This window comes from Seriola aureovittata, chromosome 20 (genome assembly GCF_021018895.1).
Source record: "Seriola aureovittata isolate HTS-2021-v1 ecotype China chromosome 20, ASM2101889v1, whole genome shotgun sequence".
Lineage (NCBI taxonomy): Eukaryota > Metazoa > Chordata > Actinopteri > Carangiformes > Carangidae > Seriola > Seriola aureovittata.
The window spans coordinates 22,509,353-22,531,266 of NC_079383.1; the positions used below are offsets into that span (position 1 = coordinate 22,509,353).

Below are 21,914 nucleotides of genomic sequence, written 5' to 3' on the forward strand. Positions count from 1 at the left end.
TGAACGTCTCCACCTGGTCGAACTTCCTGGCTCTCAGGAAGCGGAGGATGAAGTCGTCGTCCGTCCGCAGGAAACCGATGTCGGGCCGCGTCACGATCATGTCCCGCACCTCGATTCAGAAACATGAGAGAGAAGAACGTCATTCAGGTCGGGGAGAAACGTGAGAAATGAACGCTCATGTTTAGAGGAGGGAACAGCAGGGAGACACAAAACTGTTTCATCTCATGGCTCGTTAATCGTCCGACAACAACACGAAACAATCATTTATCAGTGTTTGGACTGATGCTGAAGTAAAAATGTTGTTGTTGCATCTTCAGACGACTGTGAGTCGGAGCCTCGTCTCACAATTATATTTATAAATCTTCATTTTGTCTGAAGTGACGTGGAAACGAGGTTCGGTCTGAGCCACAGTGGATGAAAAGGTCGTGTTCCACCTGACACCTGCAGGTGCATGATGTAATATGTGAGACACGTCAGGTGAGTGATGATGATGAAGCAGGATTCAGTTGGAAACTTGTCGGGCTGTTGGATCAAACTGTGTTAGTTTAAGAACCTTCCCTCCTTTTCCTTTTGTCTTCGTCTGCAGTCCTGTGTGACATTCATCAGTTTTTGAATTTAATTTTCTAATATAAAGCAGAACTCAAACCACATAAACATTAAAGCTCCATATTTTCTTCTTCTGTGTTTTATTTAAAGTGTTGATCATCAGAAGATATAAAAACCATCTCAGTGTAGTTTTACATCTCCTCTCTCAGGCTTCTCTCTGCAGCTCTAGTAACAACAGGTCAGTGAGCCAATCAGAAGAGAGGAGGCTCTGAGCCTCTCTTCTGATTGGCTGACTGTTTTCTGAGTGATCCAATAAAAATAAAGCAGATTTCAGGTAAAAACACTCAGAGAAACCAAATCCTGCAAGGTTTGGATGGTGGGTCCAGGTGGGCGGGGCTTGGTGACTGCTTTGTTGTGACATCACAAAGTTCCAGAAGTCCTGACGGCTGGTTTTAAGGCTCAGTTTCTGAATACAGGCTGTGTGCATTTCTCTGTGGACTGAGGCTTTGATACTTTCACAGTATTAATATAGAAGCTAGAGCTGATCTATAATCACACTACACATGGACACACACCTTTACACTGGAGGAGCTTTAAACAAGAAATCAAAAGAAAACGGGTTAAAATGGCAACAATGAACCTCAACATCCCTGCTTCACGTCCAGTGTGTTGAGACAGGTGTTTAGACAGGTGTTCAGACAGGTGTGTGCTGTAGCTGTGTACCTGCTGGATGTCCTGGTGCAGAGTGTCCGGGTTTTCGTTCAGCTCCAAACGAGCTTTCTCCGTCGTCTCGGAGCTCAGGCCGGCGTGTAGGTGTGTCATGGTGATGTATGTACCTGTACCACCTGACGGTTGACAGGATCAACAGGTGAGTCTGTTTTTGTGTCCAGGTGGTTGTATGAAATTCGAAGACGTAGTTCCAAATGATCAGTTTAGTTTAGTTGTTGAGTCTTTAGTGGCTCAGTTGTTTCAATCATCAGTTTGTGTTAGAAAAACGAGTGTTTGCCCTTTTTTACCTGTGACACAATCTTATTTGCTGTCTGCGTTTGTGACGTCTTTGATGTCACGTTTACAAAAAGACAAACAGTTCACAGGTGTCGTGTCAGTAAGAGACAATCATGGTCGTCTTTATGGACGCTGTAGAGTTCACGGCACCGTCACTGCTGGGTTTATTTTGGACAAGAAGAAACGAGAAACAAAGTGAATGGACAATCGTCTGCGCTGTCTTCTTCTACATTGTCGGCTCCTCAGAAGCTGGAAGTCCCTGCACTTTGGTCATCGATCGAAATGTTCAGTCCGTCTCAGGCGATCAGAAAATATCAGTCATGTGTGGGTTGATGAAGAAAAGACAGAATTCACATCCTTTTTGTCCTAATTGTCTTCCCGTCGAGCGTCTGGCAGCTCCCTCCTCCTCCTGAGCTCGGTCATGGTTGTTTGGCGGCGGCAGGTTTTGGTTTCAGGATCATCAGTCAGTGTCGTCGACTCTCTGCTTCTTCATGATGAGGCCGGAGCTGAAGGCTTGAATACAAACGAGTCCTGGTGGTCACGACCCCTCCGCCAGAGGTCAGAGGTCAGTTAAGGCAACTCGGTCCGACGTGGGATTTCTCAACCTACAAGAGAGGAAAGACGAAATGAAACTATATTTAATGGGAGGAAAAAGTGAAAAATGCAGCAATAAGGACGTGAGGTCAGGACCTCTGTCCTAAATATATCATAGAGCTCAGTTAAAAGTGTAAATAAGACTCAGAACAATCCCAAAGAGGCAAAGAGACACAAAACAACCACAAAGACGCACAAAGCTTCCAAATGGAGACACAAAATGACCCCAGACTCAAAACAACCACAAAGAGACAGAAAAACGACACAAAACAATTCAAACAGATGAAAATTTTGATTTTAAAGACACAAAACTAACAAAGAGACACAAAATGACCACAAACTACTGGACGGCCAGTTGTGAAACTTTGCGCAGACATTCACGTTCCCCTCAGGACGAGCAGCAATAACTCGTGACCCTCTGACTTTTCATTCAGCGCCATCACCAGGTCACTTCTTTAGTTTAGGACCAAATACCTGCAGAGCTAATGATGTTAGCATTTAGCTCAACCGTAGAGCTGCTCACATGGCTGCACACTCTCTGTAACGACACGTGCCTTTTATTATAGTTTATACATGAATCATTATTGATATATTAGTATTATAAATGTATTATATTATAGTTTGTCCTGTGACGTTATTAATTTATTGCACAGCTGTTGCCTCTGTTGCCTGTTGTGTCCAATGCCTCTGATAAGTAATGTTCTTTATCTTTATCTCTATGGGGGTTGGTCAGACCAGCAGTTGACCCCTTACCCACCCACTACAACCCCCCCTGCCCCCAACTCGTCCCCATCTGCCGTTCACATTAATTGTGTCAGATGTGGCCCAATCTGTCCGTCCACTGAGACAGCATAATGCAAAGCAGAGACACTTAAAGGTCCCACAGGGCTGGATTTTACTACTTCCCCCTGAGATCAAACATGAAGGAGGAATAAAAGAGTGCGAGCAGCAGATGATGCAGGATGGAGATATTACACTGAAGAGAAAAGGTTAAAGTGTGACGTAGAGCCTCTCAGATTGAGCTAAAGACTCAGATTCCTGTCAGATGGATGATCAAAGTGACCCCTGTTTCATCTGATGTCCTCACGAGGAGGCAAAGACTGAGGAGCATCCTCCAGAAGTCAGCACATCTAGCTGGGATCAAGCGTTTGAATAGAAGGAGGATGTGAATACTCACAGTGGAGCGACCTGCTAGGTGTGCTGGTTGAATCCCGGCCGTCCAGGCTGGCCCGACGGCCCTTCGGTGGAGGTGATGCTGATGCTGAGGACGGTGGCGGCGGTGGTGGCCATCGGTATCCCGCGGACAAAAGAGATTCCCGTCCACATTAAAAATCAAAGGAGCAGGAAAAAAATAAAAAATAAAAGTCCCTGAAGGCGTCAGAGATGATTAAAGCCTGTCCTTGTGGATCCGTGTGGGCATCGTAACGTGTGAGGAGGAGGAGGAGGAGGAGGAGATGCGTTTTCACTTTGTGCTCCGAGAAGACGTCAGGATGCTCCCAAACTGTCAAGGTTTCACAATTAACAGCGCCGCTTCCTGTTGGCACCTTCAAAATAAAATCCAAGTTACCCAGACATGAATACAATAGTGACAAGAGTGCCTGAATAGATACAGCTTGCTTTATATACACACAGTTTATGCATGTATACACATCTATTTACAGTATTTTATAGATTTGTATTTGACATTGATGGAAGATATGTTTACATGTCTATTGGCAGAGATAACCTGCCTATCAATAGGTAATATTGAAAATAGACTCAAGGTTTAATTTTGCACATTTCAAAGGGAGGATTTTATTTATAAGAGCTTTTTATACAGTTTTTAATCTTGTTGATTAAGCTATATAGAAAATGTATAAAAAGGAACAGGACAAACCCACACAAGCATATACATCTATACATATATAGATTTACTTATACATGTATATACATATATACATTTATTATAGCCTATCACTATGTATAAAACTGTGCTGTAAAGTTTCTTGAATAATTAAAGGGGTGGAATTAACCATTTTTTTCATGCTCAATTATTCTCTTTGTTAATTGTTAATTTGTTCAATTGTTAAGCCATAACTGATTGTTTTATTTCTTAAATAAAACTTCTAAATTTAATGAGGACTAGTTTTAAAACACACACATGTAATACGCCGATTCTAGCCCATAGTTTTATTTTGAAGCCAGATTCTACAAGTTTCCGGTCTGATTCCTGTTTAAGAGTGACGGACTTTACTCACCTGGACGCCCCTGCCTCTGTGACAGCAGCTCACGGCCGTGCGCGTTCACGAGCCAACCTGGACAGATTGTAGGTTGTACGCGCACAGGCTGTTGCGAGCACACGGGCACACGCATGTATATATAAAGTCGGCTAAATACATGATAAATGCTGTTATTAAGCACAGTGCTTGAATGTATTTTCTTTTACATTTATTATTTATTATTATTATATTACATATATTTAAATAAATACATTTATATTATATAGAATATAAACCCTTAAAATGTCAGAAATTGTGAAAAATGCCTTTCATGATTTCCAAGAAATGAAAATTGTTTACAATAATACGAAACAGACAAAATCAGAAAAACCTCTGGAAGAAGCTAGAACCTCAGTTTTATTTAATTTATGCTTCATAATTTATTTTAATAATCAGCTGATTATGAAAATTGTTGACAGATTTCTGTCAATTCAATCAATTAATTAATTGTTGTTTTATTTTCTTGCAAGAAAAATTACTCAAATGATTAATTGATTAGAATATTTTTTTCGATCGAAATAATTGATTAATGTTTCAGCTTCTGTCACGTGTTTCAGGGAAGCTCAATAAAAGACCTTTTAAAAAAACCCAGCGTGGATACTTTTATTTTGAAGCCGTACAGTGACGTATTTCCTGTTGTGCCAAGGTTCACTGCAGGGAAACTCCTAAGAGACAGCTGCGCTACCTCAGATTAAATCTAGATTAATTAAAGAAAACCTTTGTTACTGACCGGTACATTATCTTTTTTATATTCACCGAATCTTATTAAACGGTTTCCTGTACGTGTCACGTCACTGCACGTCGTTATTTGTCTCATTTTCAGCACTTTTTCGTCGCCAAATCTGCCCCCTTGGGATCGTGCTAACGTTAGCTCAGCGGCTAGCCACCATTCACTCCTCGAAGAAAGAATCGATTAGTTGTTATCACAATCATGGATCGAACAGGAGTCACGACAGAAACACCAAAGGTAAGAAGCTCTTTGGTTTAGGTGTCTTGTTGTGTTGTGTCTTGTTCATTTTCTTTAACTCCACGAAACTTGTGTTAGCTGCTAATGCTAGCCGTTATCCAATATGGCCATGACTGAATGAAGACTGTTTCTATTTCTGTAACATCTCAGCCTGAAATCTGCTTCCACACACGTCTTTAATGCTCTGGAAACCTTTATTAAAACATAATATAATAGGAATTATTGTTCCGACTGTAAAACAACTTGTATATTTTTAATTTTTAAGTTTTTAAAGGGTAAAATGTCAGTTTATAGACAGTAGATATTCGTTTTTACCACATATAATTACCATCATATTGATGTTTAATTTGTCCCTACAATCATATTTATTGAAAATAAATAGGTACATATTGTAATTATAGATAATATATCCCAAATATTGTGGGCGGATCCTAAATTTACGTCACGATCCTGGAGGAGGGACTCACTTCAGACATGTCTGAACTTCTCTCTTTTTTTTTGTTTGTTAATGAGTCAGTGGTTTAATTACAACCGAGTTTCACTGTGAACATCACAGGTTATAATTGGATCCAAAAAGTTTGTGGAAATTACATTTTCTGACAAGGTGAAAAGAAGGAAGTCCAACCCCTGCAGCAATCAGATATTAACAATGAGCTTTTTCAGATGTTAATGCTGTTTAACTTTTTTATTTAATGAACTTAACAGATAGAAATAAAACTTTAGTGTAGCAGGTGCGAAAGTTTGTGAACCTACTGGATTTGAGTTCTTCATCTTGTATCCCAGTTTCAGCTGAGCTTCAGCACATTCAATTTGAAATAAAATAATAGAAACTACATTAAAGTCCCAAATCTCAGCTTTATCCGTTGTTTTATTTCATGTTAACTTCCATAAAAGATGATTTTAATGAGTTTCACGTAGGTTTGAGATCAGGACTCCACGTCGGCCGTGTATCAGGAAAGTAGCAGGAGAGTGAGATCAGTGCATGAACATATATTTTGATAATAATCCCTGTGTGTGTGTGTGTGTGTGTGTGTGTGTGTGTGTGTGTGTGTGTGTGTGTGTGTGTGTGTGTGTGTTGCAGAGCCCGTGGGGTTCGGTGACCCCGGCAGCTCCGTCCTGCTCTCTGGCTGATGTAATGAGTGAACAGCTGGCCAGACAGCTGGAGGAGGAGAACAACACCTTCCCTACTCTGACTGAGTAAGTTCACCTGTGCGTGTGTGTGTGTGTGTATGTGTGTTCATCACCTCTAATAAATTGAATTTGAGTTTTATCTTTTATAAGTAAAAGTCAAATAAAGGACAAGAAAATAATAATAAACGTCATATACAGAGGAAAGACTATTTCAATGAAAAGATTTTGTAACTGAAAATTGATTTTAAACCTTTTTTTTAAGCATCTCTGCCAAACATTCGCAGGTTCCAGCTCATCATCTTCTGTCATGTCGCTGTAAACTCATTGTCTTTGGATTTGGACCAATGATCAGTTGGATTGACAAAACAGTCGATTAAATATCATAATATCATCATAATATAATCGATGATGAAAATAAGTAGTTACAGTCTTTCTGCTGTTGCAGTTTTCAGTCTGAAATGTTTCATTAAACTGAAGCTGATTATATGATATTTTCTCTCAGGCCTGGATCAGACCTGTTGCTGTCGGACGAGGCTTCGGACACGACCAGTGACCTGATGCTCGCCCAGATGTTGCAGATGCAGTTCGACCGCGAGTTTGACGATCAGCTCCGCCGCGAGGAGAAGAAGTTCAACGGAGACAGCAAAGGTAGAAACGCAACAGTCTGGGACACACAGAGACTGTAGCTGATATAAAACAAGAGTTAAAGTTAGTGACACTGTGTTTTAATGTTTTGTGTCCAGTGTCCATCTCCTTCGAGAACTACAGGATGGTCCATCCATATGAAGACAGCGACAGCTCGGAGGACGAGGTGGACTGGCAGGACACGAGACACGACCCCTATAGAGCAGGTGAGTTTTCTCCCTCTGCACATTCACTATCATCACTGACCCGGCAGCACCTGCAACCGTGTGTGTGTGTGTGTGTGTGTGTGTGTGTGTGTGTGATCATTCAGAAAAACCTCAGACCACGCCCAGGAAAGGCTTCACTGGGAAAGGAAAGAACATCACCACCAAACACGACGAGGTGATGTGTGGACGTAAGAACACTGCTCGCATGGACAATGTAAGACAGTTTCACACTCACGTTTATATTCATTAATATCCTGTTTATGTTTACTGTTGTTCCTCCATTAAAAGGCCTGAAACTTCTTTTTTAATTCAAATTGACATTCACACATTCAGGTGTCTTGTTTTTTTTTTGCACCCTCTCCTGCAGTTTGCTCCTGAGGTCCACGTGGGTGACGGTCTGGGGATGGACCTGAAGTTGTCCAACCAGGTGTTCAACTCTCTGAAGCAGCACTGCTACAGCGAGCAGAGACGCAGCTCCAGGCTGCACGAGAAGAAGGAGCACTCCACCGCCGTGCGTATATTCAGTATAATCATATAATCATATATTCAGACCAACACGACGATCAAACACTCAGATCAGGAATGATAATAATAAAACACTCCTCTCTCCTCAGGAACAAGCAGTGGACCCTCGCACTCGCCTGCTGATGTATAAGATGGTGAACGCCGGCGTGCTGGAACACATCAACGGCTGCATCAGCACCGGGAAAGAGTCCGTCGTCTTCCACGCTGACGGAGGGAGGTGAGTGGAGAGAGGGAGGAAGAGAGGGATGGGAGGAGGCGCTCAGATGAGTAAACACCTGTACAGGGTTTCTGCAGGTGAAAGTCGAAAAGTCTTGAAAAGTTTCCTGTTGTGTTAAACTCAGTGAACCTGCAGAAACTCTGAGAGGGAAACAAGAAACAACAAATAAACAAACAGGTGGAAACCTGTGTGTGTTTCAGCCTGGAGGAGCAGCCGGTCCCGGACGAGGTGGTGCTGAAGGTGTTCAAGACGACGCTCAACGAGTTCAAGAACAGAGACCGCTACATCAAAGACGACTATCGCTTCATAGACAGATTCAGCAAACTGAACCCGCGCAAAATCATCCGGCTGTGGGCCGAGAAGGAGATGCACAACCTGAGCAGGTAACCGACACGGTGACGTCGGAGCACTCAGGTGCCACTTCGTCCACATCAGGCCTCTTGTCTGTCTGGAAGCTGAAGCTGAAGCTGAAGCTGAAGCAGCGTGTTTTTACAGCTCATGGAAACTAACGTGGCGTTTGTGGTAAATTAAAAAAACGTTTCCGTGTCCAGGATGAAGAAGGCGGAGATCCCGTGTCCGGAGGTGGTGATGTTGAAGAAACACATCCTGGTGATGTCGTTCATCGGTAAAGACCACGTTCCCGCTCCCAAACTCAAAGACGCCAGGTTGGGCTCCGAGGACATGAAGAACGCCTACTACCAGGTCCTACATGTACGTGCACTGACGGCAACAACAGCTGCTTTTCATTATTTCTTTATTTTGTCATGAATGTTTTTCCATGTAGAACGACGTGTATGATACATGTTTTCTGACTCTTTTCTCTGCAGATGATGCAGCAGCTGTTTCAGGAGTGTAACCTGGTTCATGCTGATCTCAGTGAATACAACATGCTGTGGCACGAAGGGAAGGTGAGACAGTTTTTCTTTAACTCTTCCTCTTCTTTCGTTCATCGTTTCCTCCTGTCCTTTTTATCTTTGTGAACTTGCCTCCTGCTCTCACTCTCTCCATCTTTTCTCTCTTATTCTCGTTTCCCACCAGCTTCCTCTCCTCTTCCTCCTTCTCTTGTTACAGACTAATAAAGCAGAACATTAATGAGCACAATGTGTTTATTTATCAATATTATTTATAGATTCTACTTCACATTAAACTCCTTTGTATCATGAAAAGCCTGAAAATAAACAGGTCACAGTCACAGCGCTGAAACATTTTACACCCACAGAGTCAGAACGAGTAGAAGAGATAAACAAGGAGAATAACGACTGAATCAGGAGAGTTGAAGCTTTTAGAAAATATATAATCTGTCCTTTACAGACCAAACACACCTGAAGTAGCTCCAACAAAGTCTCCCACAGGTGAGACGGTGACTGTACGTCTTTCCTTCTTCTCCTCATCTCTTCCTCCCTTCCATCTTTATAAACTTCCTCTTTCATTGGTCTTTTACTTCGCTCCCTCTCTCTCTTCACTTCTCATGTTGAATCATGTGACGTCCTCAGTTCTCTCCGTTCTGTTTGTGTCTGTCGCAGGTGTGGTTGATAGACGTCAGTCAGTCCGTCGAGCCCACCCATCCTCACGGCCTGGAGTTCCTCTTCAGAGACTGCAGGAACGTTTCCACGGTAACGCCTAGTTTCTTCTTCGTGTGCTATCTCTAGTTGCTGTGACGTAGTTGTCGTAGTCTGGTTCTGTGGTTCAGGACTCAGTCTGAGAACATGACGCAGATCATCAGAGCAGCTTCAGCTGTGGACGAAGATATTTGTTTATTTTTCACATTTTGAGAAAGTAGATTTTGAATTTTGTTTCAGTTAGAGTTAAATGTCATTTAAACTCAGAGAAACATATTTAATCAGTTAATATCCAGCAAACACAATGTGCTTTTTATGGTGTTTGTTGTTGTTTATGTTTCTACTGAGATAGAAATTGTTAATTATCAGTAGAAAAGGTGCAAACAGATTAAATTACTGATTAAATTAACTGCATCTCTCAGTGAACCAGGTTTGTTCACTGCTGCCACAAGTGTAAACGTATATTTATCCATATAGAAATCAATGAATCCCTGGAGTTACTTAGTTTTAGCTCTTTGCTGTTTGTAGAGAATAAAATCAATAATCAATATCTGTGTGTTTGTGCTCCAGTTTTTCCAGAAGAGAGGAGTGAGCGAGGCGATGAGTGTGTACGACCTTTTCAACGCCGTGACCGGACTGAACATCCCTGTAGGCGCAGAAGAAGAGGCTGAATTTTTCGCCGAGGTAACAGAGACTCCAGCACAGCTTTTATAGACTCATTAAATCTTCTTGTTCATTTTGTCTTTTTATTCACTTTTGTCAAATTTAACGTTTTTTTTTAATGTTAATTCATGTGTTTTCTGTATGAAAATAAAAACCAGCGCAGCAGGTGAACATCCTCAGTCGAGACAAAACAATAATCACAGACGACACTTTTAACACGTGACGTTATAATATCAGGCCTCACAACCTCAATAAGATATTAAAGAATAAATAAGTAAGAAACCAAAAGGCAAAATAATTCACATTCTGCATTAACGACACGATCTGATTAATTAATATGTAATATCTTTTTATTTAAACTCTCTCCTCTCTCCGGCAGATCGTGGCGTTGGAGAAGAGGAACGAGGATCACGTTCAGAGGCGAGGGAAGAAAACGTTCCCCCTCTCCTCCGAGGACGGCGATCCTCCTTTAAAACCCGACGCTGATGACTAACGCTCGCCCGGCTCGCTCTCTCTTCACGATCCCGCCGTGTTGAAAACGCTGTAAGGAGGAGATGAACGGAGGAGGAGGACCTGGCACCTCGTCCCCCCCCCCCCCTCCACACACCCTCCAACGCCTCCCACCACCACCCACTAACCCCACACACCCGACGGAGCGCCTCCTCCTGGCTGCAGGAGGAATGATTTCACCCAGTTGGATGTTGAAGCCGGAGCGTCCGGGCCGCTGAGAGGCTCCAGCTGGGTTTTCTGAAGCCGAGACCACATCTCATTTCTGCTGCTGCTGTGGCTCAAAGATCGATTACAGTGTGTGTGTGTTTGTAAGAATCATAAAGATACATAAAGATTTCCACACAGGACCTCGTCCACCAGCTGGAGCCACTGCTGAGCTCCGTTCAAACCCTCGAGATTTACTTTAAATTCTAGTGGAGGGACCTGAAGGTGTCACGAATTTTGGGGAAAAATATGTAGAAAATGTGCAAAAAATAAAAAAAACCTAAACGTGTCTTTTACAGTAATGGTGAAAGAATTATATCCTGGGTTTGAATATTTGGCTGTAGCTTTAGGAAGGAGCAGATATCGTATGTGAACTTCAGGAGAAAGACCAGAAACAGGTGAAACTAATGTAACATGATATTTTTTTGTTTTAAGTGAAATAATCTAAAATAGATCTAAATACCAAAAGCATGAATTGGTTAAATATCAATAGTAAAAACAAAATACAGATGCTGCTTTTTTTAGGCCTAAAAGAAAATCGCTAATTCAGTTTCATTATGAATCTTTGGGCATCTTCATCTTCATCATCATCTTCATCTTCTCGCTCTGTTTATTTCCCCATTCGGTTTCATATTTCCTCTGAGGCTGGGAGTCAAATTCCCATTACAACAAACGTTGGTGCAACACAACACACTAATAATAATAAATCCAGATACTTAAAAACATTTATAATCTGTACCACGTCGACCGAGAGGAAGGATTAAGCACAACACTCAAACACTGCTGTTTCCATACGTCACATTAAAGAAAATAAAAGTTTTATCTTTATTTCTCTCAAAAGCCAAAAGATCTTAAATAGCCTGAAGTTGCTAAATTTAAATTTAAATTGGGGATTATTTGACCAAGTTTAACCAGATTATAAATCTTATTTTATTCTTCCTTTTCACTTTCACACTGTTTTCATCTCTCGCTCGGTGTTTCTGGGAGGAACTAAGGTTGATGGTATTTAATACATGTGATTTACTCTTGACAGGAACTATATGTACGTGTCTCTTTAACATTATTTTCCTCAAAGTAAAAGACGCAATCGATCTTTTCTTCTTTTGGTAACTCTTGAAATTAAGTTTATTTTATTACAATAAACTAGTTATTGACTGTTTTTGATGTTTGCAGTGAAAAAGATCTGTAGCTCTTTGATCGTGTGACTTCGGCTCAGAAAACCTGGCGTGGGAGAGGTCGGTCACCTGTTGCAGATTATTGTGTGTTTTTCGATGTGTGAGGTTTTTCTCTGCAGAGAGTTTTGGCCCTTGGTGTTGGTTTTGTGGTGGTTATGTTCTGATGAAAAGTGCAGAAAAGTGATGACATTAAAAAAAATTAAAATGGAAAGTGTTTGTTGGATTTCTTTAAGTAAAAACAAAAATATTTAAATATTGTTTTTAGCACAAAGTAACTGAAACTGATTCACTTGATTTTCTGCTAAACCTGAGCACATGATCTTCAGACTATCACATGATCTGTGAAGGGGACTTCCTACAAGATCCTTCAAAATAAAAATGTTATTGACCATGTAAAATGTTTATTTTTTCGGTCTTTGTGAAAACAGTGATTAAAACAAACAAAACAGAGTGAAAAAAGGAAGGTTTTAAAAAATAAATATGAATAAAGCATTTAGATAATTATAAGATTATTGTAGTTATTCTAAGATTAATACAACATAGAAACAATAATGGAAATAATTATTCACATTTATAAAATTCATGTAATTTTTTACAGGTAACTCAAATACATGAATGAAGTACTTTATATAAGGTAGAAAGACATTATAACATTTAAGAATACATAGGAACGACAGCAATTAAATCTGTAAAAAGAGATCTAATAAATACAAGTTTCCACTTTTATTCTGAAGGACGAAACAGGAAGCCTCGTCGTGTCTTCCGGCTCCCCTGCCCCGGCTAACAGGAAGCTAAACTGAAGTAAACTGAACCAAACTTGGGATAAAGCTGCAAAAACGTGGCGGCCAGGTGTGAGAGGATGAGTGAGGAACATTACCTGGAGCTGTGCGAGAACCCGGTGCAGTTTGAACACGCCTCCAGCGTCAACAACGTCTTCTTCGATGAGGCTAACAAGCAGGTGAGCTAGTTAGCATGTGGCTAATGTGGTGAGCTAACTGACTGACAGTTTGTTAGTTTTAAGAAAATTCTGTCTCAAGCATGTCAACAAAAGTCTGTAGATTTAATCAGATGTGTTTTAATGTTCTCCCTGTGAAGTGTGCTGGCTTCACGTGCTGCGTCATTGATAGAAAATAATCGATAATCTAAATAAAGTCATAGGTCAGAAGACAAAATAAACAACTTACTTGATATTTTTAATCATATTTAAACTCTACATATAAAGAAATGGATATAGACATTATATGTTACATTAAATAAAGTATTAACAGTAAAAGTCCTAATTTCAGTTTGTATTGTAATGCTTATTTTTAAAGATTAATTTATTTTATCATTTTAAAACCCCTTCGGAGCTCATACTTGTTCATGCTGTCATTGTAAAGAGTTTTAATTTTCTACGTTTTATTCCTCCCGGTCAAGTTGATGAAACACAGTCTGTTTTTTTGCCCTTTTATTTTCATATTTCAAATATAATAAGATAAAATTCACATGACCTCTCCTTGCACATGTCAGTAATGTGATCAATAATGTGATCAGTAATGTGATCAGTAATGAGAGCAGCTACAGCAGAGTGCTCAGTTTTCTTGAAATGTGGAGGTGTTTTGTTGTTATTAATTTTAGATATTTTATGTCCTGCTTTCTGGCTGCAGGTGTTTGCGGTGCGTTCAGGGGGAGCCACAGGTGTGGTGGTCAAAGGCCCAGATGACAAGAGCAGTGTTGCCTTCAGGTACTTTAACATTTGCAAAGCTAAATCCAAAGGTGTTGGCCAGTACTCTGATAATTTATTTTAAGTAAAATCACAATCAAAAAAGATATTTCTGTATTTTATAATCTCATCACATGATTTCTTATGTAAAATCTGAATCTTGAACAGCAACTGTTAATTTAAGCTGTCAAATAAATGTAGTGGAGTAAAAAGCCGTGGCTCTAAAATGTAATTGGAGTATCATAAAATAGAAATACTTAAATAAAATACAAGAACCTCAAACTTGTAGTTCCCACCACTGACAGTAATAATGTACATTACCCATCTGTTCCTCCACAGAATGGATGATAAAGGAGAAGTGAAGTGCATCAAGTTCTCCATTGGAAATAAGATCTTGGCAGTTCAGAGAACCTCAAAGTCTGTGGTGAGTTCTGAACAACGCGAACAGGAACAGTCGGGTGTTCGATTCCCTCAACGTCCATAAGATGCAGGATTTCTCAGCTAAACTGGAGCTTCATGAAACTTAAAAATGTCTGTGGGAATAATGTTGGTTTACTAATTATGGATTACTTCAATTACTTCTGTTCTCGTCTTATTATTATATAAGGACAAACTCTGTCCAGACCTAATGATTCCTGAGGTATTGACTTATTGATTCTGTATTGTTTGTAGGATTTCATCAACTTTATACCCGACTATCCGCACACAGAGTTCACCCAGGAATGCAAGGTACGTTACACTTTCTCTCCTGAGAGCTGTGAGGAGAGATCAGCTGAAAAGGAAGATGAATAAAATGAAGCCACAGCAGCTCTGTGACTTTTTTCTGAGTTGTTTTGTAACGAAACTGTATTTGTGTTTTTTTGTTTGTGTTTTTTCTGCTGCAGACGAAGAACGCAAGTGTTTTGGGTTTCTGTTGGACCAACTGGAACGAGATCGTCTTCATCACCGACCAGGGGATAGAGTTTTACCAGGTAGTCTGACTCGGTTTCAGTTCTCGCACATGAACATGCACGACGAAGGTCGACTCTGGACATTTAGTCTGTGTGTGTGTGTGTGTGTGTGTGTGTGTGTGTGTGTGTGTGTGTGTGTGTGTGTGTGTGTGGCAGGTGTTTCCAGACAAGCGCAGTGTGAAGCTGCTGAAGAGTCAGAGTATTAATGTGAACTGGTACCAGTACTGTCCGGAGACGGCCGTCATCCTGCTGTCCACCACCGTGCAGGGAAACATCCTGCAGCCCTTCGCCTTCAGGGTGAGTCTGTCCTGTTGTAGTGACACATCTGACTCGTTATGAGCCTTTATTATTTTAGATTTGTATTTTTTAACTTTGTAGCTTTATATTTTTATTCCTCCGCCCGGCGACAGTCAGAGCGGCAGCCATATTGTTTTCAGGTTGTCCGTGTGTCCGTCTCGTTCTCTTGGACACGACATCTCCGTAAAGCTTTGAAGGAACATCTTCAAATTTGGTTAAAACGTTCATCTGGACTGTGATTAAATTTTGGGGGTCAAAGGTCAAAGGTCAGTGTTTATTTTCCTGTTTCAGAACGGGACCATGTCCAAGATGTCTAAGTTTGAGATCGAGCTTCCGGTCGTCCCCAAACCTGCCAAACTCAGCCTGTCGGAGAGAGACATCGCCATGGCGACAATGTAAGCCGTCTGCTGGTGGTTTAATATTTATTAACCTTTGACTAACCTGTGTTACTCATTCGATGTGTTTGCACCCCCCCCACCCCCCGTAGTTACGGTCAGCTGTATGTGATGTATCTGAAGCATCATTCAAGAACAGCAAACAGTCCGAGTGCAGAGGTGGTGCTGTACCACCTACCAAGGTACACACACACACACACACACACACACACAACCACACACACACACACACACACACACACACACACACACACACACACACACGTTGGCTTATGTAAACATAACTTGTTGAAATTATATTTAATTGTTTAGTTTAGACTGTGGGCCGGTGTGTTCAACAATAGAAACAGAAGTGAAAACTGAACAGAAATTTACTCTGTGTGTGTGTGTGTGTGTGTGTGTGTGTGTGTGTTGTGTGTGTGTGTGTGTGTTCAGGGAGGGTGCGTGTAAAAAGAGTCACGTGTTGAAGCTGAACACCACGGGGAAGTTTGCTCTGAACATCGTGGACAACCTGGTGGTGGTTCATCACCAGAGCTCCCAGGTCAGTGTGTGTATTTGTTTGTGTGTGTGTGTGTGTGTGTGTGTGTTTGTGTGTGTGTTGAACAGTGTGGTTGTGTGACGGTGTGTCATTTATTCTGTGTGTGTGTTTGTCTCAGACGTCTCTGATCTTCGACATCAAGCTGAAGGAGCCGGACTGTGCCGTCAACACACACCAGCCTGTTCTACCCGCCCGCTCCATTCACCCCTACAGGATCCCACTGTCAGGTACACACACACACACACACACACACACACACACACACACACACACACACACACCTTAGAGTTTGTAGCTTGTCTTGACTCTTCTGTCTCGTGTCTCTGCAGGTCCAGCTGTCGTCCCCTCTCAGCCTCCCGTCCCCTGTCAGCTCTGTATCCTTTACGTCCAACACAAGTTGTGTTTTCTGGTTTTCACTGTGTCGACTCCGTGTGTTGACCTTGACCATCACTCCAGACTCCTCCTCCTGGAGCGTCTTCCAACCTGACATCATCATCAGTGCCAGTGAAGGTGTGGAAAACACACACACACGCACACACACACACACACACACACACACACACACTTGTACTTTTTCCTCAGTCCTGGTTTTTAATTCGTCCCAGTTTGGAGCTGATATCTCATTGTGTGTCTGTCAGGTTACCTGTGGTACCTGCAGGTGAAGCTGCCTCCAACTGTGAACCTGCTGCAGGACAAAGGCAAACTGATGGACTTCCTGTTACGACGGAGAGACTGCAAGATGGTCATCCTGTCTGTCTGCTCTCAGAGTACGTGTCTGTCTCTTTATCTGTCGTTAGACTGAAAACGTCCAAAGAAAAGATGTTGAACTGTGAAACCTCCGGACGAGTCGGATGAAAGAGATTTAATGTCATTACATGTGAAGATGTATTTTACATTATTGTGGAACTGGGACATGAAACAGTAAATACAATGAATAAAGTGTTGAAATAATAATAAATATAAATAAATGAAGGAAATAAATTCAGTACATGAGGAAAGATTTGTTGTCAAAGATCAAATGTTGATGCTCCTTCACAGATTAATAAATCAACCAGTGACGTCGAGGTAAACAACTAAAGATGTGTCGTACAGGTAGCAACAGCTAGCTGTCGCTGCTAACAGCATCCCCAGTAACTGTTGTGGGATTGTAACACCCAGTCCTACTAACGAGTCAAACAATCTGCTGAGTATTTGCTTAATTCATTAATTAATCAAAGATTTGGTTTAAATAAAACATAAAATATCAGAATATTTCCAAGAACACAAAGTGAGATCTTCAAGTTTTTTGTTTTGATCAAAGAAACCTTAAATTTAAAATCATAAAAAACAAAGAAAACTGAAAATCTTCACACGTGGATCCAGTAACTTGAAAGTTATTTCTGCTTTAAAAAATGCAAATGATTCATCAATTATCAATATTCTGGCTGATTCATTTTCTGAAAGTGACAAAATGTCAGAGAAAACATAAAAGTTTGAAGAGTGTTTGCAGATGTTTGGTTTTGTTTCTGTTGAGCTGAAGCTTTTCTTTGCTCAGTCCTGGAGGGCGGCGAGAAGGGAAGTCTTCCTGTCGTCGCGACCGTCTTTGACAAACTCAACCAGGTGTACAAGGAATACCTGGAGGCGGAGCAGAGCTACACTGTGGTGAGAGACGGCTGCTCAGTAAATAAACACAAAGATCTTTAAAAAACACACGGGTCAGTTCATGTCAGATCGCTGTGTTTCGTGTTGCAGGCGATGGAGTCCGGTCCGAGTCGAGGCAGCGCAGCTCAGAAACGTCCGGTCAGAACTCAGGCCGTCATCGACCAATCAGACATGTACACACACGTCCTGTCATCTTTCACAGAGAGGAAGGTACGTGAACAAACACACACTTTACACAACTAATACACACTCGTGAGTTAGTGAATATAAAGGATTATCTGGTGTTTGAAACCTCTTTTCTAAAATCTCCTCAGACACACAAAGTTTCTAACAAGCAGAATTTATTAAGCAACATTTGTGAAATGTAATTTGATGTAAGATTCTGTATTTATTTTTCTTAAGGGATAAAAAAGCCAACAAAGTTTTATTGGTGTTGAATTATTTCTTAGATTTTCTTCAGATTTAAATGATTTAAATTTAATTAAATATCAGATACTAAAAAGATGAAATGTGCAGTTGAATTTAAATTAGTTTCAATCTGTTTTTAAAGAGAATCTGTAAAAAACCCAATAATAATTCTGCAGGGGGTGTCACATAAGTTCATCATCGCGGTGCTGATGGAGTACATCCGCTCTCTGAACCAGTTCCAGATCACCGTGCAGGTAAAACCGAGCAGAGTGACGCCTCTCTGCTCACCCTCATCTCTGATGTTAAAATGCTGATTATAATTATGTGTATTTATATGTTGTATAGTGTTTTTTTAATTGTTCATTTTGTTTTAAACTGTGATCAAGAGAAAAATATTAAATTTATTAATCTTTATCTTAGTTATTTAAAGTTTTTCCTGCTTCAGTCTGAACAAACTTTACATTTTATCTTTTGTATGTTTTCTCTTAGCATTACCTGTATGAGCTGGTGATTAAAACGCTGGTGCAACACAACCTCTTCTACATGCTGCATCAGTTCCTGCAGTATCACGTCCTCAGCGACTCCAAACCGCTGGTGAGTTCAAACACAGTGAACGGATCTGAAGCCTTTTTAATGAGGCTCAGTTCACTCAGCTTAAAGGAGCAGTCCGCTGGTTTTACAGAGAATTACTGGATCTATGAAAACTGTTTCTCGAACGTCTTCAGGATTATGTTGATAGGCTTGAAGTTATAGTTGAGATTCATGATGGGAAATGTAGGATTCACTCTTTTTTGACCTTTAATACAGACGCCAAGTCTTTATTGAAGTGGAATACCAAAATGCTGTGGAACTCCTTTTATATTAGCTTATAAAATGTCAAAATATATATGAAAAAATAAAATGAAAATACAACAACGAATAGAAAACCAACTGATTTTCACATTTGAGAATCTGAAACCAAATCCTGCTCAAACTATATTAAAATTAGAATTCTTAATTACATTACTTTTGATTATTGATTATTATTATTGAGTATAAGAAGCTATGAACCTCTTAACATTACTGTTGAACTGTCTGGTTTCCATAATAGAATTGAACTGTTGGGACATAAATCTGATGCCAGTCCAAGATGTGTAACTCCTCAGACTCAACTGTTTTTACATGTGGTTCGTTCTGTTGCTCGTTATGTTTTAATTGTCTTCAATTTCCTTGGTTTCAGGCGTGTTTGCTTCTGTCTCTGGAGAGTACATACCCTCCTGCACATCAGCTGTCACTGGACATGCTGAAGGTATCAAACACAAGAGCACAGATTGCAGATTGTGGCGCCAAATAAACAAAATAGATTATTGTAATTTCGATTCATCTTTTGTTTGTGTGTTTTCAGCGTCTGTCCACGGCCAACGACGAGATCGTTGAGGTTCTGTTGTCCAAGCAGCAGGTTCTGGGCGCGCTCAGATTCATCCGCAGTGTCGGTACGTTGATTCATCTGCCAGGAAAAAATGAAAGCAAGACAAAAGTGCAACAAATCTGCAGTTGAACTGTGAATTATTGTCAGTGATGAAGAAGAATCACAAAAACAGATTTTGTTCAGGGTTAACTGAGTCATTTAATCGTCTTGATTAAATTGTTGCTTTGTAATTTAAGTGTTAATTTATCAGGTGCACTAAGGTTTGGCTCTTGTATAAAAAGACAAACTAACGTTATCACAATACTATATTGACATGAGATATATGGTCACTGTAATTATTCCTCCCGTCCATATTTAATCCAGTCGTCATTTCCTGTAAACATTCAACATCAGGATTCACAAGTCTGATTTACACTAATCTAATTGTAAATGTTTTAGTGCAAAACTTCATATTCACTTCAGCTGAACTTCAGAGGTCAAAGTGAATTAAACCGCTTCCCTCCGGGCAGGCGGACATGACAACGTGTCGGCGAGGAAGTTTCTGGACGCAGCGCGGCAAACCGGAGACCAGATGTTGTTCTACACCGTATTCAGGTCGTTCCAGCAGAGAAACCAACGGCTGAGAGGAAGCCCCGGCTTTAATCCTGGTGAGCACACACACACACACACACACACACACACACACACACACACACACACACACACACACACACACACACACACACAGAATTTATAATAATATAAAGTACTGTATGTCTTTTTTATAAATATGTGGCTTCAAGTTCTTTAGTGCAGTGTTGGTGTTTAGTACCTGTACTTATTGTGTGTGTGTGTGTGTGTGTGTGTGTGTGTGTGTGTGTGTGTGTGTGTGTGTGTGTGTGTGCGCGCGCGTGCGCGTGCGTGTGCGTGTGTGTGTGTAGGAGAGCACTGTGAGGAGCATGTGGTCCACTTTAAGCAGCTGTTCGGGGAGCAGGCACTGATGAAACCGTCCACAGTGTGAACCAACGGGACCAAAACCACAGACTTTAAACTCGCCTGGCCGCGAGCAGACGACCTGTAAGGGTCACAAACCAACATGTGGGACGAACCTTCATGGACCTGTACGTTCACATGCACCACGAGTATCCTGAGCGTGTCAACACCATTACACGTGCTGACTGACACCGACCTGAACTAACTTCTGTAAGTCAAAATAGTTGACTACACAGAAGAGCAGCATCTTCCTACACTAAGTGGAACATCAGCACTTGAAATCAGAAATTCAGATGACAAATATATTTAAAGTGGATTAGAAATATATAAATACCAGGATATTTGTTTGGTGAATTGCTGCCTTTAGAAAATCTCCCTTGAGAAGCGCCAGGAGATTAAAAAAAACAAAACAAGCTGATATATATCTCATGAAAGTGTCTGTTTCCAGGAGAGAGAAAGTGACAAGTCGGAAACACTTAAAAAATACTGCTTCCTAGTTAATTTTATATATGATGGACTAATAGGGCCAATGTTAAAAAAATTGGAGATTTTAAATATTTTGAGGAAATAGTAATTTTGAATTCACAAAGGTTCACAGGTATGGAGAAAAAAATTGGGAGAAATTTGATCACTAACCTGTTTCTTGTGTGGTTGTTGTCAGATGTATCTGCACAGAATAAGAAAACTAACGTTCTTTATTAACATTGTGAGAATACCATCAGATGAAAACTATCTTGGATACGTGGGTGCATGTGAACATACTCACTGTAACCTGCTCATGTGATGTCTTACTCTGATTTCACCTGATGTGGGCGGGGTCAGAAGCTGCACCTGTAAAGTTGTAATGTTGGGATGCCTGCATGAAGGCTCTGTACATATGAAATGAATGAGGAGGTGGAAGAATTTTGTTTATTTTGTATGATGAAGAAAGAATTATTATGTCACTAACAGTCACATCTGTGTTTTTAAATGAGACAGCACTGAATTGTATGAAGTAACAGTGGAAATATATTTTAATGCTGTTAAATGATACTGAAAATATATACTGTCTATACATTATGTTCAACTAATTAAAAACTGAGTAACAAGTGTGTACAAGAGTGTTAATTTCAGTGGTGCAAAAAAAAATTATAGTAAGGCAAAAAAAGTAAAAAAAAGTCATGGTATAGTAAGGCAAAAAAGTTTTAAAAAAGTCATAGTATAGTAAGGCATAAAAAGTCAGAAAAAGTCATAGTATAGTAAGGCAAAAAAAGTCAGAAAAAAGTCATAGTATAGTAAGGCAAAAAAAGTCATAGTACAGTAAGGCAAAAAAAGTAAAAAAAAAAAGTCATAGTACAGTAAGGCAAAAAAGTAAAAAAAAAGTCATAGTATAATAAGGCAAAAAAAGTCAGAAAAAAG

At 40.4% G+C, this 21,914-nt stretch overlaps 3 protein-coding genes across 3 annotated transcripts in view; 2 read left to right on the forward strand and 1 right to left on the reverse strand.

Annotated features, from left to right (window-relative positions):
- The window catches only part of LOC130161542 (clavesin-1-like), a 7,204-nt gene extending 3,556 nt beyond the window's left edge, over positions 1-3,648 (reverse strand). The window contains exons 1-3 of the mRNA XM_056364913.1: positions 3,323-3,648; positions 1,270-2,156; positions 1-109 (exon numbers count right to left, since the gene is read on the reverse strand). The exon at positions 1-109 is cut by the window's left edge and continues 62 nt beyond it. Coding sequence (XP_056220888.1) covers positions 1-109; positions 1,270-1,368 — 208 coding nt within the window. The 5' untranslated portion in view covers positions 1,369-2,156; positions 3,323-3,648. The remainder of the gene's footprint in view (positions 110-1,269; positions 2,157-3,322) is intronic.
- A 1,401-nt stretch (positions 3,649-5,049) lies between these two features.
- riok3 (RIO kinase 3 (yeast)) lies at positions 5,050-12,416 on the forward strand. Its single transcript, XM_056364811.1, has 13 exons — positions 5,050-5,370; positions 6,452-6,567; positions 7,004-7,149; positions 7,245-7,352; positions 7,457-7,566; positions 7,720-7,863; positions 7,967-8,094; positions 8,295-8,477; positions 8,646-8,805; positions 8,922-9,002; positions 9,618-9,707; positions 10,224-10,337; positions 10,696-12,416. The coding sequence occupies exons 1-13, from the start codon at positions 5,335-5,337 to the stop codon at positions 10,807-10,809; spliced, it is 1,530 nt and encodes a 509-aa protein (XP_056220786.1). The 5' UTR covers positions 5,050-5,334; the 3' UTR covers positions 10,810-12,416.
- Positions 12,417-12,954: 538 nt separating this feature from the next.
- rmc1 (regulator of MON1-CCZ1) lies at positions 12,955-21,607 on the forward strand. The gene is made up of 21 exons (XM_056364966.1): positions 12,955-13,163; positions 13,852-13,928; positions 14,247-14,331; positions 14,580-14,636; positions 14,792-14,878; positions 15,014-15,154; positions 15,446-15,549; positions 15,642-15,731; positions 15,985-16,090; positions 16,206-16,314; positions 16,417-16,461; positions 16,544-16,597; positions 16,726-16,854; positions 17,622-17,728; positions 17,819-17,938; positions 18,313-18,390; positions 18,626-18,730; positions 19,356-19,424; positions 19,521-19,608; positions 20,054-20,191; positions 20,465-21,607. The coding sequence occupies exons 1-21, from the start codon at positions 13,065-13,067 to the stop codon at positions 20,542-20,544; spliced, it is 1,968 nt and encodes a 655-aa protein (XP_056220941.1). The 5' UTR covers positions 12,955-13,064; the 3' UTR covers positions 20,545-21,607.
- Positions 21,608-21,914: the final 307 nt, after the last annotated feature.